The sequence below is a fragment of the Panicum hallii genome, chromosome 9 (assembly GCF_002211085.1).
Source record: "Panicum hallii strain FIL2 chromosome 9, PHallii_v3.1, whole genome shotgun sequence".
Classification (NCBI taxonomy): Eukaryota; Viridiplantae; Streptophyta; class Magnoliopsida; order Poales; family Poaceae; genus Panicum; species Panicum hallii.
Window position 1 is genome coordinate 6,812,935 of NC_038050.1, and position 16,858 is coordinate 6,829,792.

General features: G+C 44.1%; 2 protein-coding genes across 3 annotated transcripts; both read right to left on the reverse strand.

Moving 5' to 3' along the window:
* Positions 1-3,587, reverse strand: LOC112877296. 2 transcript variants are annotated; one of them, XM_025941545.1, is made up of 4 exons: positions 3,465-3,587; positions 2,753-2,810; positions 695-1,022; positions 1-614 (listed from the first exon to the last, which is right to left on the reverse strand). In XM_025941545.1, exons 3-4 carry the CDS (start codon positions 1,010-1,012, stop codon positions 87-89), a joined length of 846 nt encoding a protein of 281 aa, XP_025797330.1. In that variant the 5' UTR covers positions 1,013-1,022; positions 2,753-2,810; positions 3,465-3,587; the 3' UTR covers positions 1-86. The 2 variants fall into 2 exon arrangements, with proteins under 2 accessions (XP_025797330.1, XP_025797331.1); XM_025941546.1 differs by lacking the exons at positions 2,753-2,810; positions 3,465-3,587 and adding an exon at positions 1,836-1,980.
* Positions 3,588-7,950: 4,363 nt separating this feature from the next.
* Positions 7,951-16,640, reverse strand: LOC112877609. The gene is made up of 11 exons (XM_025941951.1): positions 16,213-16,640; positions 15,578-15,695; positions 14,433-14,734; positions 14,220-14,351; positions 14,048-14,146; positions 13,343-13,865; positions 12,035-12,410; positions 9,133-9,272; positions 8,916-9,041; positions 8,701-8,827; positions 7,951-8,337 (listed from the first exon to the last, which is right to left on the reverse strand). Exons 1-11 carry the CDS (start codon positions 16,611-16,613, stop codon positions 8,279-8,281), a joined length of 2,403 nt encoding a protein of 800 aa, XP_025797736.1. The 5' UTR covers positions 16,614-16,640; the 3' UTR covers positions 7,951-8,278.
* Positions 16,641-16,858: the final 218 nt, after the last annotated feature.

The following is a 16,858-nucleotide window of genomic DNA, read 5'->3' on the forward strand; positions in this document are numbered from 1 at the left end:
TCACATAAAACAAGCATAGAGAATAATCCATAGTGCCTTGTTCATGGATACAACCAAAAGCCAAGTGCGATTGCTAACTAGCAAGCCTACATATTAGAATTAACAAACTTGGTAACCATAGAGAGCTTGTACAACAGCGGCGCATCCATGAAGCCATGTGCAATATTAGGATTGTTCAACAAATAAGAGTAGTACTCCGCCTTGTGCTCAAGCTCAAAACCAGGAAGGCTATCCACAGCTTCAAACAAACCCGGTGGCAAAGCTTTCTTTGATGCTGCATCACGTATGGCATTAGCTATGGTTTCAGTACCACGATCAAGGGCTTCAATCAAAGGATCAGCTCCATTGTCATCCCTTTTGGTTCTCTTGGATGGCCTATTTCCTGAAGCCGCTGTGTCTTCTTGGGCAAGAGTACCATTAGAGGTTGTCCCAACATTCATCTCCTCTTTGTTTGCTTCCTCATCAGCATCTACCCCAAGAGGTTCACTTGACATCTTTGCAAATTGTCCCGTTGCAACACTGTCACCAAATATGGTAGCTAGATTGGCATAGTACGGGAGCGGCTTGTTTATGTACTCGTCATCACCCTTGTTTCTATCCTTTCCCTCTTCATCCTAATATTGAACAAGACAATTAGTATACATAAGGCAACACGAATAACAAAATAAGTTATAAAGCGCAACAATGTAGTTACCTTGAAATGACTAGTATACATCTCATGATCCCAACGAATGATAAAATTTTCATCATCCCAACAAGAAGCACTCTTGTTCTTAAGTATGTTGATCCTAGCATACTTTTTCTTCAATGTTTTCAAATGATTGGCAATCTGTTCACCGCTTCTATTAATCTTGAAATGCTCATTCAACGCCTTAGCACAAGCGTTGAGATGAACTTTCTTATAACCCGTAGAGGTTTTGGTTCCATCAACAACAAGGTTAGCAAGAAAAGTTTGAACAAAACTGGATTGACTTGCTGTCCAAACAGTGCCACCCTTGACCTCTCCCTCCATTGGATCAACCCTTACATGAAAACAAAGTAAATAAGCTTTGAACAACATAAATGGTACATATAAGGCAAAATTATATAGTTCAATACAAATAAAAGATACATAGATCCAACAAAACATACATAAGTTCAATACAAGTAGAAGGTACATATGTCCAACAAAACGTACACAAGTTCAATACAAATAGAAGGTACATAGGTCCAACCAATAAAAAGATACATAGCAATGCACACAAAAAAAGGTACAAAGTCCAACTAATAAAAAGATACATAGGTGCACACATAGATCATGCATCATTGGACTGATGTTGTTGATAGTGTTCCCACATGGCGTTTGCAATTTCTTGTCTAAAATTAACCATAAAGGCATGTTCGCTTGCTTGACCATGTGATGACGTTGAATGAGTAATATTAGGGACTTCATCATTCTCATCCATGATCAACTCGTCACCCCCATCTTCTATGACCCAATTATGAATTATACAAGAAGCAATAACAACTTCTACTTGGGTAGGGAAGGGGAAAAATGGTATTGCATCATCGAGAAATTTGAATCGCCTCTTCAATGAACCAAATGCGCGCTCTACTTGAACTCTGAGGGCTGAGTGCCTAAGGTTGAACAATTCTTTCTCATTTTGCACGGGGTTGCTACCCCACTCATTCAAGTGGTACCGTACACCACGAAAAGGAGGGAGAAAACCCGGTTTTGCTCCATATCCGGCATCAACCAAGTAGAATTTGCCTATCATATGAGGATATGTATGTGAGGTACACTAGTCATTGCATATCGTGTTAAGTATAAATAATCCTATCAAATTTTATTGTACCTTCTGGAACACGAAGACCATTTGGACGCTGTAAAGCATCTCTTAAAATTGCGGCGTCATGGGCTGTCCCCTCCCAGCCAGCTATGACAAATGTGAACCGTAGATCAAAGTCTACGGCTGCCATTACATTTTGTGTGGTGTGACTCTTCCTACCACGAAATGCAGCCTCCATTTCCTTAGGAACCGACGCTCAAATATGTGTGCCATCAATAGCCCCAATACAATCCTATTTTACCATTACAATGAGAGCATGTAAGACCTCATAATACTACCTAAGATCAAAAAATTTTGATCAGATGTTTGCAACACTACCTTAAAGTAAGGATCCCATCGCGCATTCCCTTGGATTTTAGATGGAGTTGCCGTTGTTGGTGGCTTAATGTAGTCATTGCGTAGCTCACCAATAGCATGAAGAACTTTGTTGAAGTACCGGCTAACGGTTTCTCCAGACCTACCAAAATTAGTAGCAACTACCCTATTCCGTTGATTGTGTCCAATGGTGTGCAAAAACATCGCTAATTGCTGCTCAATACACATGTGTATAGTGTCTTCTAATAGCCCACGATCTCTAAAGAGTTTACAAAAGCAGAAGAATGATGCTCTGTTAAGCCTAAGCATATTGACACACGTCGTATCATTCTTCCAAATTTTATCATTGAGATAATCTAATCTTTTCTTATCTCTTTCATCAATTGGACCATAGCTAATTTGTCCTACGGGAGCATGATTATGACGTTTTCTCTTCCTAGTTTTAATTATCATTGCCATCATCGAAAGCCACATATAAGCAACAGCGGCATACATAAGAATCTGATCCTCCTCATCCATCTATAGACAACGTAAATGAAATTACTATTTGCATAGGATCGAAATAATATTACCAATTATCAATGTAAAGCGGCGTTTGATCAATATACCTTGAGCTGCAGTGCACTTTGTTGTAAAATTTCGTGCTGCCGGAAAGTTCACGGGCTCCTGCAAAATGGAAAGAGATACGTTGGTCACTGTAAAATTTACACAAGACAGAGAGGGTGAGACAGGAGGCGGCGGAGGCAGGGGGCCCGGGGCGCGCGTGGGCAGGGCATGGCCGTGGACGCGCGGCGCGGGGGGCGGGCGCGGCCGTGGGCAGCGCACGGCCATGGGCAGGGGGCAGAGGCAGGGGCGCGCTCGGCCGTGGGACGGAGCGGAGGCAGGGGCAGGGGCACGCGCGCGGCCACGGGCAGGGCGCGCTCGGCCGTGGGCAGGGGCGCGCGCGCGGCCAGGGACGGGGCGCGCTCGGCCGTAGCGGAGGCAGGGGCAGGACGGAGCGGAGGCAGGGGCAGGGGCGTGCGCGCGGCCAGGGGCGCGCGGGGCCGGGCGCGGCCGCCGGGCGCGGAGGGCGGCGGGTCCGGGCGCGGCGGCCGGGGGCGGGGGCGGCCGCAGCCGCCGGGGGGGCGGGGGGCGGCGGGGCCGGGCGCGGCGGCCGGGGCGGGGGCGCCAGCGCCGGGGGGCACGCGGCCGGGGGCGGGGCCGGCGGCGCCGGGCGCGGCCGCCGTGGGCGGGGGGGGGGGGGGGGGCGACGGGAGGACCGCCGGGGGCGGGGGCGGCGGCGGGGAGCAGGGGACGGGGGCGGGGATGGGGGAGGCGTACCTGATCCGTTCGAACGAGAGCGGGGGTGGGGAGCGCGTGGCTCGCGAGCGGCTCCGTCCGCCAGAAAAATTGGAGCCTCCCCATCCCGAATCTGAGGGGAATATTCCCTAGGTGGGATGGCTCCGTTCCACTGATTCGCGAACCAAACACCCCCAAAACGTGAATGGAATGGCTCCGTTCCACTTCGCTCTTGAACCAAACGCTACCTTAGTTACTGTACACGGCGGTATAAGTAAAAAATACTGAGCGCGAATTGCTCCACGACACGTGCCTCTGGCGTGTCAGCCTCGTGCGGAGGGAAAATAGAGCTCCCGTCACGCGGTCACGTATCGTTTTTGCCTCTCGAAAATAAATTGGCCGCTGGTCACGAACAAGGCTGAGAGCAAGTACAGCAAGATAAATAGACGGGTTAAATAAAGTGCCGAATGATATTTATACTAGTTGGAAGAGAGATGAGATGAGAATAGAAACACAACATGCTATCAGCCGGCTGCAACACAGACTCATCTAAATTTAGTGAGAGAATGAGAGAGGAAAGATAGATCATATATTAATATTGTAGTTCACACATATAACAACTATTATATGGGTTGGCTATAAGATTAACTTAGATGATATGACAATAAGATATAGCTAACAACTACCTAAATTATTAATCTGGCTCTAACCGGTGGTGCCGTCCTTGCCTCGAGAACAAATCGACCGCCGGCCGGGAAGGCCAACCGATGGCGTCGTCAATGTCTGACGACGGTTTTCCCCTCCCCTCATCGCTTTCCCTCTCTCCCTTCTCATTCCAAATCCAGTTTCCTTCTACAGCGTCGGTTTATGAAGCAGCTTAATTTTTTTTCATTGCGCTTCGGAGGCCAGGTATAAGTGGCCAGCTATAAGTGTAGTTTAGTAATTGCTCTATTTTTATGATACCATCAGAAATTATTTGACATTATGCCTGATCCAAGTCTGTTAAGATTGAAGTGTTTACTGTCGTAACGCTCTCCTATGAAATCAGTTTGTGTGCTGGATCCTAAGCCAACACAAATATCGTTTCTACCTCATTTGTACCAAGAACAAGAAGCCAGGACTGAAAAAGATAGATGATCCTTGCACCGCATATAATTGCTTTTATATGTCTTTTCGTGGAATTTATATGCTTACATTCCATATGATCATATTCTCCGTCCAAAAAATAAGTCATTCTAGGATTCAAAATTTATCCAAAAAATAAATCATCTTACCCTGCAAGAATCAATTACTGTCAAATATGGATAATAAATAGAGGCAAATATGGTTATTTTACCCTTTTGTTAATTTGTTCTAGAATTTCTAGAATGACTTATCTTTTTAGGAGGGAAGTAGATTTTAGCATCATTTCATATACTTATTTCAACAATTATACATTTCATCCTCATTAATTAAATTACTGATTCTACAGTGCTATGTGGGATAAGGAAACATAGCACTGCGTCACACCATTTGCTCTCATCCTATGGGCGCGGCGTAGCGCGCATGCTTTCCTAGTTCCTCCTTACGGTGCAAGAAAACGAGTAAATGTAAACAAATGCAGACGATTCTTTGAGCATTTGGTTTTTGCCGCCACCTGTTACCCTTAATCCAGCATACACCATTCAAAATGTCTCCGGGTGTCGTCACACTCATGTTAGAACTCAGATGATAGAAGCTTCAAATTGACCAGAAGGGATCGGAGGAAAAACTTGCCGTCACGAAAAGCATGTGGCGGCAATCACCGTTCAAATATGAAAGTAAAATCTTATAAAGAAAATGTGAAAGTATAAATAAAAGAAGATGAGAAAAGCATCTGATAGTGTGACATGTATGCAAGGCCGGCCACCGAGCGGCGAGGATGTTGCTGTCCAAAGGCGACGCTCGCAGGCGAAGTGGAGAGCGACAGAGGCCACTCTTTTCCAGCATGCCACACCGGCCTGCGTCAGAGTCCCAAAGACGCCCTAGAATTCAGCTCTCGCATGGAGCAGTAGCTTGATCCGTGAAAGGCAGTGATAATGGCTTTTGGGATGGAGATTAGACAGTCCTGCAGAGGTGAAGGGGCTTCTGAAAAAGATGGAGTGTAGAGATTTTTGCTTGTTTTCTGAACTTTGTGGGATTTGTACTACTGATTTTCAGGAGCTACATCATGCACCTGCCAGTGATTTCTTTTGGGTCAAAGGTCCCTCTCCAACTTACTGACCACTAGTGTAGTTTCTGACTGGTTGAAGATGGTTTGGAGGTGTTTACCCACTCGGAGCAGGCTCACAATGGCAGCCTCACAGACGGCTTGCTAAACGTTGAACACGTAATGGTCAGAATTTGACCCGACACATCAGGTTTGCAGATGAAGGATCGTGATTTTGACATTGCTTTTGTGCCTCTGTTTAATAGTACATCAAGAATGTTCCGGTAGTACAAAGTGGGAAAAAATGAAGTACTCTCTTAAAACGAGTGAATTTCAGTTAGGTCCTTCTTTCTTCTAACCTACCTAACCACCTTTGGTTGGACACCTGACTTCACGCATCATAAGCATGGCGTTATCCTTCTGAACAACCCGAAATTCTTCAATGGGCGAGCAAACTCCCCCTGTATTTTACTCTGGTTTTTATATAGCACACCCATCCCATTGTCGTTGAACAAACATGTAGAATAATATTACTAGAACGCATCAACATTTTCTAGAAATCTTCGTCACAAGGAAAAGGAAAAAAAAAAGAAATGTGAAAAGGCAGGAATCTTTGAACACTTCGCTTGGTCACTACTTGCCGCCACCTGTTATCCTCAGTCCATGCTCACAACCATACGCGTACCAATCATCTCCGGGTCATAGTTAAGTTACTAGAAACTTTAGAACCCTAAAATTGACCACAAGGAATAGGAGAAGACACAGCCATGTGGCCGCCATGTCGTCAAGAAAAGCATCATCTGGTAACGGGACATGCATTGCATGCGTCGTAGTCCTGTCCTCACTCAGGCCGGCCACCAGGCCGCGAGGATGTTGCTGGCCAAAGGCGACGCTCGAAGGCTACGCTGAGAGTGACAAAGGTCACAGTTTATTTTTTTTACTTTTCGTTTTGTTGAGGAGAAAAGAAAAGGAAAGGCTTCACTTTCTCAGCATGCCACATCAAGGCCTGTGTCAAAGACTCAAAGTCTCTAGAAATAAAAGTAAAAGTAAAAATGCAGCTCTCGCATGCAACGGTGGTAGACTAGCGATGGCGGAACACAGTGGAGGTCCAGTGGAGGTCAAGCTGGCCCTGGTCCTCTTTCGAATAAAAATTTCTCTCTTGCATACTTTTATGTATGCATGTATACATGCAAATGCTTTTTATTTCTTAGCTATTTCAGCTACATCAAATTGGCCCCTCTTTAATTTAGCTCATCTTCCGCCACTGCGTCACTGTAGACTAATAATTTGTCCCATAAAAGGTGAGGATGACTTTTGGGATGATGTGGCAAAGGTGAAAATACTGTGCCTTCTGAAAAAGATGAACTGGGGTGCTTTAGCTGATTTTACTTTGAGCTTGTTGGGATTTGTACTTGACACAACGGCACGTACTCATCTTCAGTGGTTATATCCGGGACCTGCCTGTGATTTCTTTTGGGTCAAATCAATGGTCCCTTTCCGACTGAACTGACCAAACACTGTAGTTTCTGAATTCTGACTGCTTGAAAGGGATCTGGGGACGTTGATTGCCACTGAATGTGCTGTATGCCTCTATACGCCAGACGGCTGATGCCAGAATTAGTGCAGAACAAGAGCTCGTGTGTTACTTCTGAACTCTCTGATCACTGCAGTAACGTGAGCTTATCTCTCCAAATCCAGTCGCTCTGCATGGCAGACAAGTGCTCATAGGAGTTGGCCCTCGAGAGTCGAGAGAAGAAGAGCAGACGACGACCAGTCGACAGCGGCGACGATGATTCCACAGGATAGGACGTGCCGTCAGCTTCGCAACTTGCAAGGCGAGATGAGATGAGATGAGATGATGGGGTAGGGAAGCACCAGAGCGGAGCATCTCGCTTTCTTCTGATATTGCTGTTGGCCTGGCCCAAACGGCAACATGTTCCCTTGCCTTTCGGGGGTGCCTTTTCGACCGGCCGTCCTTTCGTTCTCCTGGTCCCATGTCCTTCGCGAGAGGAGCTTTCTCAAGCTGAAATGTCAGCAGCCTCTAGATCGATGTGGACAAGCAGACCGCTCACTGAAGATCCGACTTTTCAGAGATAAGTTTGTGGATATATATATATGGACGATATGGTTGGTTGAAATTGGTTTCAGATCTTTATGCAAACAGCTGGTCTGAATTCTACTACTTTACATGCAGCGATGAAACTGCCTCTCTCGGCATGCGGATGACCATGGTTCTTTCTGAACCCAAGGCTCACTGAATAAGTGGCAGATCGCCTCATAGAGTGAGAAGCGAGGTCACGCTGTACAACTCTTGGTTAATAAGGAAAACTGGGCAAAAACCAATCGAGATCCTTCATCACATAGGGTAGAAAGAGCAATAACAGCCAACCAGGCTGAGATATCAATACGATGTTCCTGTAGAAAACAACAGGCCTAGACAGGTAACCCGACGGTACAGACTACAGAGTGTTTACAAACAGGCAGAACAAGCGATGTGAAGCTCATTCTCTTTCACTGAACCTGAATGGGGTAACATGTTACATGGTGCGCAGGCAAATTAACAGAGTCCTCGATACTTTATTGCAACTCTTGTTGCGCAGTTTGTATGAATTACAGGATCTCCTGGGAAGGTTCCTCACTTCTGCATCTCATGCAGTCATGCTACTCAACTCAATGCTGTACATATCTCTTACATGATGACACATCTATGAGACAGCCCTTTCTGCTCTACTCTTTGGTCTTCATTACCTGCAGAGAAGAAACGAAAATTAAGAAATCAGGGGCAATTTATAGAGAATTGTCGCAAACACGTGACCTCATAAATTCATCCCACAGGCTTCGATAACTAAATAATACTGATTACAGTGCAAAATGAAGAAGATTGCTTATGAGTCATGACCATGAACACTAGGTTCTTGTGGTTTGCCCATGCTATTAGGTTCCTGTTTTTGGCCTTGCTGCCAGCTGCTGGCTTGACAAGTGAACTATGTTGTGGCTTCACAAGCTATTCTTGACAAGGATTACAGATATTCAAGGCAGATCCCTTCGTGTAGCTAAGTTCAGTAGCATTCTCAGTGTATCAGCTACTGAAGCAATGAAAAGGAAAAATACCTTCTTGAGGCTGGTGCAGCCTGCGATTCTGAGAAGTTGACATCTCCCTTTTTAAGCTGGTTAGGATGTCCTCCATTGTATGTTCCCTTTGCCAGTTTCCAAGCATAGGAAATAGACTTGGTTCAACCTAGAAAAGTTGCTAGTTAAGTACTAGGCCTAACATCATTAAAAACAGCCTCATAGGTTGGCACGTATGAAAATAAATGCATGAGTACCAATCCAGTTTCTTTGTTCACACATGTCATATTGATTCGAGTCTGAAATCGAACAGTTGGTGGTTTATCTGGATAATCTGTATCACAGAAAAGCTTCAATTGATAGATTCGTCCCTCGTGAACAGTCTGCAAAAAAATGCAGTAAGTCCTCAGGTATTAGCATAAGAAAGCAAATGTAATACGTATGTATCAAGTTATGGGTATTTCTGCAGCATACGTTGGGAGGGCCAATGATAGTTCCTGTCCAGGACCGCATATAAATGTCATCAGCATCATCCATCCCGTAGCTCACTGTTCCATCACCAATGCCCTTCTCACCACGTTCTAGTTCTTCTAGCAGCCTGAAGTTTCTGGGAACTGCAGAAAACATAGTACAACAAAGTATGAACTAAATTATTATTAGGCGACTAGCAACTTGCTTAGTGGATATTCTGGATCCAAATTCAGCGTTCTTATGGATGAAATAAGTCTCGTAATTTACTGGAATATTGTCAGCTACCCATGAGACTTCAAATTTCCAGAACAATACATATGTCGATTTCTATAACATAGGGAACGACAGATATAAGGCATTGTACTGAGCCTGCTTGATGTGTAGTAGAGCATATTCCAATACATTTTGAGGAACTGTGCCAGTTTCCAAAACAATTCATACCATATATTTCTATAAAATTAGAGAATGGCAAGTATTGAAGTATCAATTCATTATACTGAACCTGTTTTATGTATGGAATATCATATTCATACCTTTTGAGGAATGGTGCCATAAATACACACAGCAAAACAATGATGAACTATTGATGCAAGAAGGCTGAGTGGCCAATAGCCGCAACTTTAATAAACCGCAAGAAACATTATCTGTACTTCTGGAGGCATTAAACCTAACATCCCTTCCTTCTCCCCCCCCCCCCCCCCCACACACAACACACACACACACTATTTCGAAGGAATCATTTTGTGAGAGTGAGTGCCAGATGACTAAATTTAGAATCACAAATACCACTTTTACATTTGGGGCAACATAGAAGAGGTTTTTGTCAGATTATAAACAGGTGGCAGATAGTTATTTTTTTAAGCAAAATAGAACTTGTAGCTACTCTAAGATGAAGATGAAGGGCCGAACATATAATTCCCAATCAACTTATTAGTGCACATTGAATAATCTAAGACTTCCAACAACTATTTTGACACTTGAAGCTTCATAAGCCATCTGAAATAAAGTAGTTGGAGGCAGTGGGGCATTGAGTGGAGAATGAACTTAAACATACCAAATAGGCCACATAAAAGGCCACTAAACATATTTCAAATCTAATTGTGCAATCTTCGAAATCAACATTGCTGTCATCTCTCAGCAGTGATGCCAGATGCCTTCGGTCGGCCATAGCAGGCTGACAGATTATGATGAGATACTATCATGGACTACTTTGTAAGAGTAATGGAAGACTATCGGTGGAAGTCAACCATGAATACATGACATGGAACTAATTTTGATAGGACTCATGCTTGAGAATTATCAGTTAGTAAGTATAGTTGTGAAATTGTGATACTGGCTTAAAAGAAGACTATAAACTAGGACCGTTGAATTGATCAGCCCGCCCCCTCCTACGAAAGCATGTGCACACACAATTTTGAATTACTTTGATCACTTAAATTGATGACACCAAATTAACAACCCTACACCAAGATGCATTCATGTTATCTCACTACGGTTGTCCTCCTAATATGGTCAACAGTCCACTGCTCTTTTGCTCAGAGCCAGTGAATGTTTATCTATCACTGTTGGCAAGCAAAAGTGGATACCATCTGTAAATCTATCAGCAAGATCACATAGAGGCTCTTCTACGTAAGTAAGGCCACACATCAATTCAATACGTGCTAGATTCAGGAAAACCGATTGATCATGGCGAGTTGCAGATTGATGCAATTTCCATCAAGGAATGGCAAACAAAAAAAATGAAGGAAAATTATATGACAGCTAAGAGTAGTACTAACAAGTAGATACAGCTCAATATTTCTCATTAAAAAAAGCTCAATATTGGAATCGGGTATCACTGCCAAGAAGGCCAAGCATCCAAGCCACATGGAAGAAAATTTTACAAATGGATCCTATTTATTAAACGTTAAGGAAACCGTTAGTAGTATTTTTCACTTTCGCTCCTTTAGAATTTGGAGAATTATCTTTTGGTTATCTGGGGCATGCTGGTCAGAAATAGCTAACCTTAACTCATTCTGAATACCATTAGTGTAGACTCATAAGGATTTTAATTATCACAAGATTACTATATACAAATGGTCCCAAGTGAGATTCGGTGACAGTTAACAGATTGCACTTATGGATTAATGGGTATTCTGGCTGGATAACAGGCAAGTATGCATACTAGTTTGCTATCACACGTTACAAGTACCCAAATGAATATATGATTCAACTGCTCAGAAACTTTTACCCAAAAAAAATAATTCTCAAACTACAAAGCCATTTCATGAGCAATGATTTCCAAAAAAGATGAGTGTAACTGCTCAACAAAAATGATGTGGTCCCCTCTGAATCCTTAGCCAAACTACCCATCAAGAATTGTACCAATCATCAAGTAACTGAACCCCTCTTGCTTATCCATGAAGAAAAAAGCCTTCCAAGTATCAACCAAACACATCATAATGATCATATTTAGACGGAGTGGTCAATTGGGCCTCACCAGCAACTTCAGGGAGATGCTAAATTTACCCCAACATTCCACCGTCGCACTACAATCCCAACCCAAAGTAAAATCTTTGTTCCAAGAAACCTAGCTTTTGCGCAATAGTTTCTTCCACCACATGGCGATAGAAATGGTGACCTTGCACCACCTAAGTTGCCGCCAAAGCAAAGTTCACATGGCATGAATCAGAGGCATTGCCGGATCGGGTTCACCCAGCAACCCCAGGTGACCCTGAGCCCAATCCCGCCCAGCTCCCTCCTCCCTTGCTCGAAGCACGCCCAAATCCGATCGGGAATCCAAAAAGGCACCTTTTGGCACACAGATCCCACCTCTTCACTTGAATCAGCAACCCGAGTAACAAACAATCCCACTATATACAACAAGGCACCTTGGGAGAATTGATGAGCAGAGACTGCTACTCACCGACGACCGGAGCCGACGGTCCCTCGGACCCCATCGCGAGCCCCTCTGCTTCCTCCAGCTTCGCTTGCTGCAACGGCGATTTCTTGAGATGGGAGGAGAGGAGGACGCGTACTGGAGCCGAAGGGCGGTGATGGTGCCAAACCGAGCCGAGAAGACAAGGAATATTCGAAGCCCCGCGTGAGGTCGCTTCCAATTCCAAGGGTGGAAGAGAGGAAGACGAAGAAGTGAGAGCACAGAGCAGCTCCAGAAAGGAAAGGGAACTGCTCCAGAAAGGAAAAGGAATACAACTAGCAAGGGGGGCGCGGCACACAAGAGAGAGAGAGACAAGCGAAGAATAAGTGGAGTAGTCGAGTAGTTTAGGACAGTTTGCTCCAACCTGTCAGCCTTCCCCTCGAATGAGACTTGTCTATTTTCAGAAAAGTTTCTACCCATAACCAATACTAGTAAATAACATGATAAACAGCCCAGTGCAACTCCTGATCTGTGAAGGAGATGACTTGGATTCTTGGAGGATCTAGTGCCTTGCACTATGATGCAAATGATTGCTACACTTTGCGCCAAGTAGTTTAATCAAGTTTGGTCTAGGTAGACAAGCGTTGATTCCTCGAAACATCTTAGACATGTCATTTTTTTTTCATAGATTGGTCCCCACATGTCAAACACCAAAATCATAAGTTAGTGGCCTTTTCTTTGCCACAATTAGCCAAGTCAGTTAATAAAAGCGTGACAACCGTGGACGGTCTTAGACAATAAACCAGACCTTAGATCTTGGATTTGTGAAGTCTAAACACATACAATCGAAGATTGATCATTCTTCTTCATGTCATACATTTATTTTGTAGCATCAACTTGGAGCAAATTCCATTAGTTGCCATTTTTATCCAATCCCACTAGTTACCATCTGTCCATCTTGCTTTTACTTCACAAAAGCTAGAGATTTAGAACTCATCCTCACGACCTTTTCTTTAGTATTTACATCTTCAAGCAATCAAGCGTACTCTGTGGAAAAAAAAAGTATTAGCTAGGGCATATTATTCCAAATGCCAGTTACTATTGCTATTGCTGATGCACCCAGCAGCAAACCAGCGGAACAAGAAAATGGCACTCTGAAGCTCAATCACACACAAAGACTCCTAGCAAAATCATAGCATGCGACTGGGCACCACATAACGGAACTCCAAAACATCAACGCTATAGTCTCCAGTGAGCTTTTACTTTTTACTTTTTTTGCCTGAATTTCAGTAACTCTTAAAGATGCAAATTTTACATACGGACATCCACAAATCACACATTTACAAATTTTGGTTATGCCTTCTCTGGATTTTTATTATTAGCTCCACCCGAAAACCATGAGGCGATATCATCATCAGAGTCAACCAGCTCCATGCTTCTAGGAAGACGCACGGGACTAAAAGGTCGACTGCATTCTTTTGATTCCTTTGTTGGTAGGCCTTTGTTTCTCCTGGACATTTCATCCTTCCATTTCTCCCTAGCAAGAGGATCTTGGGAAGAAGCAGTCTTGCCACCAGCAATGGGAAAACTCTCAAGGAATTTGTAGTCCTGTAGCGGGAGCATATCGTTAGCCCTGCTATCATCACCTTCATCGTCTGCGCTCCAGAAATCTGAATCTTCATCAGATAGTGGAGCATTCTTCTGTGGAATTTGCCACTTCTTCAATTGGACGCCATCTTGAACAAATGAAATAGAGGGATTCCTACTATGCTCTAAATCATGACGTGATTCGATACTATCTTGATTGTTCAGAGATTTTGGTCTTTTCCAACAACATTTCAAGCAGAATGCGTTCCTCTTGAAGTTCACATAGTTACACCTGTTATTGAACATTTAGCATATAATTACCTTCCATAATTTATACGTTAACATCATGCTAGGGAAAGGATAAACACACATTTCAAACTTTTTTTTTCCGATTATAAGCTCACACTGGTAGTAGGTACCAAAATAATTCAATGGATAAGCAGATATAATAACGTAGTGGAAATAGGCACTCACGAGACACATTCCCATTCTCCTGGATTGAGCAAACGGTTTGTTGGTTTCTCGTGGCATTGCAAGCATCTTGTATTCTTTGCGAAATTCAAAAAATTGCACCTAAAAATGTAAGGTCAGTACAAGAGAGAAAGAAAAAGTAATTGCAGTAGATCCAAGAGCTAAGCAAGCTCACTTTTTGCATATCCAGTCACCCTTTTTGAGAGGTAGATGCTCTTGGTCTTCATGTAGCAACTGATACCTCTCTTGGAATTCTCCATCACAGCGCAGACATTTGATATTCTTTGCAAAGTTCAGGAAATCACATCTGAAAACAAATGAAAGGCATTGTGACGGAGTGGATATTTTATAGTCTTATAAGACACAAATATTAGCTTCTCAAACATACTTGGGACAATTCCAATCACCCTGCTTCCTGGGTAAAGCTGATTGACCTTTGTGCTGTGCAGATTTAGTGGTGCTGGAACCAGATCCCCTAGAATCGACCTCGACAACATCGTTTAGTAGGCTCTTTATTGATTCCTTGACAGTTTTGTTCAGGCATGCTCTGTTCTCTACATTGTCAGTAATAACATCAAGACCATAAGTCAAAAGGATGCGCATAACATCCACAGTCCTTCCAACTTCTTCTTTCCGAGCCTTTACATATGCCCTCTCGCAACTTCCTCTTAAATTGCATTGACTGCAAACCTGTCAGGATAAGCTGATGCTACATAAATTAATGTCACAGAATTAAAGCACTCGAACTTTCAAGCATAGATGAAATTACTGAAGTTACAATATAAAAATTGAGGATCCTACCCAAGAATTTGTGTTTATATTCCGAATAGGCCGAATAGCCATTTTCATCCTCCAACTTTGCCCAAAGGCTCAAATTTGTCCCTCAACTATCAGACCAACCATTTTTGGTCCTCCAACTTTTCTTTTGGGCTCAGATTTGTCCCTTGTCTAATGTGGCATGCCATATTATTAGCCTACTCAGTTATGATTTGTAGCTATCATGGTTGGCCCAAATCTCCCTCACCAGCAGACATGAATTGATAAGATTTTTTACCAGTTTATATATTCTTGGAGCAAATTTCATAAACCACATGTACATGTGACATGGTAAAAGAAAACCACTTAAAATTCTTTACTAGCACTCATGATGGATTTGGTGTGCATGTTAGCATAGCTGATCAGCTAAAATGGCCAGGCAAGCATCTCCTATGCAGCCAGGTGAGAAAGAGGGGGCAAGAGACGAACAAACATGGGGAAGATTAAGGAGGGTAGACGGGTCCTTTTACATTTGTACATGGCCAGCATAAAACCTAGTGACTCATTGCTGATTAGACTGGTCGGACGAGGGGTGAAATTGACCCAAAACACTGGAAAGGCTGGTTTAAGCTGAGGGACGAATTTGAGCATCGGGGCAAAGTTGAAGGACAAAAATGACTTGGAATATTTAGAGTGCAAGGTACCTTTTAAATTGATGGGAAATGAAAAACGTGCTGCAACAAGATAACTTTTCAATAAATAGTTCCATGTAATTACCTCTCCTTCATCAAGGCCTACATAAGCCCGCAATCGCTTCCCAGAATTTACAACCTTCCTGTCAATGCTGGGGCAACCACATCGCAAGGCGACTTGAATATCCCATCTTGATATATGCCTGCAACAAAAGGCTTTCAACTTTAGCTGCACTGCATCCATTTAAGTCCTTTGGTTGAAAGATGGAACTCATGAAAGAAACGATAACAGCACTCCTTTGCAAGCTGAAACCATGTCTTGTAATTGCACACATGACTGTACTGATAGACTGGTAGTTTGTGCACCATATGCTTTCCCTGGTTACTAACCCAACAATGTCACTATTAAGGCAGCTTTGCTCCTAAAAGTTGCTACTGAAGTGCGCATGATCAATTTAGCACAGTCTAGGAGCACACGTGAAATGCTGCAAAAACTGCCAAAATGCGTGCCTTTATGGTAATAAAGGCACAACCACCTTGCATGCACCGGAGTGCCTAACGAAAAACTAGGAGGCGACGCAAATAGCTATTACATTTCCACAAACACCTCGCGTGCAGGTAAAACCATAGCTCCCAACAGAGACAATGACCTCAACCTGCACATCAACCCAGGCCAAGAACCCCACCCCAGAAAGATTCCTCCGAGATAGGCCACTTCACCTGATGAGCTCAGGCCGCTCGCGCCCAAACCGGAGGCAGGCAGTGCGGACAGCGTTGGCATCCTTAGAAGACGGCGAGCTGGCGGTGAAGGCAGAGGGATCGACGTGGCCCCGCCGTAGGAGGAGCTCCATCAGCGCGACCCACTCCGGCCACTGATGCGCTATGTCCACGGCGGCCGGTGCGCCTCCGGTGTGAGCAAGACCGCTTCTTGGCTTTTCTGTCACTTGGCATTGGTCGCTAAGTGGAGATTTTGATGGTGGTTTATGGGATGACGAGAGGGAAAGGTCGTCGACCTCGGAGCGGAAGAAGGCGAGCTTCGGGTCAGGCCGGGGAGGCGCGCTGTGGTGCGAGAGCCGCCGGAGGGCCGGCGCGGCGGCCGCGGTGGCGAGACGGCGGTGCATCGCTTGCAGAGGTCCAAAACCGCGTCGGGCTCCGGTCGGTTTCAAGTTGCCCAACTACGCGTCGGCTCTAGGCCGGCCCAGTTTAGTAAAGTAGGCCATGTTTGGCCCAACTAAAGTTCTAGAGAGCTTGCATAATGAAGAATGAACAATTTGCTTTTTAGGATTTACTGAGATTTCAATATGCAAGCAACTTTATTCGGCCAAGAAAAAACTAAAAAATTTAATGTAAAGGTAGTTGGGAACAT

Coding starts and splice junctions, on each gene's coding strand:
- LOC112877296 (XM_025941545.1), bottom strand. CDS start 1,012: ATGGAGGGAGAGGTCAAGGGTGGCACTGTTTGGACAGCAAGTCAATCC. Junction 615..694: donor TGTATACTAGTCATTTCAAG/GTAACTACATTG, acceptor GTTCAATATTAG/GATGAAGAGGGAAAGGATAG.
- LOC112877609 (XM_025941951.1), bottom strand. CDS start 16,613: ATGCACCGCCGTCTCGCCACCGCGGCCGCCGCGCCGGCCCTCCGGCGG. Junction 12,411..13,342: donor ATAAAAATCCAGAGAAGGCA/TAACCAAAATTT, acceptor GAAGGCTGACAG/GTTGGAGCAAACTGTCCTAA. Junction 8,828..8,915: donor TGAACAAAGAAACTGGATTG/GTACTCATGCAT, acceptor CAACTTTTCTAG/GTTGAACCAAGTCTATTTCC.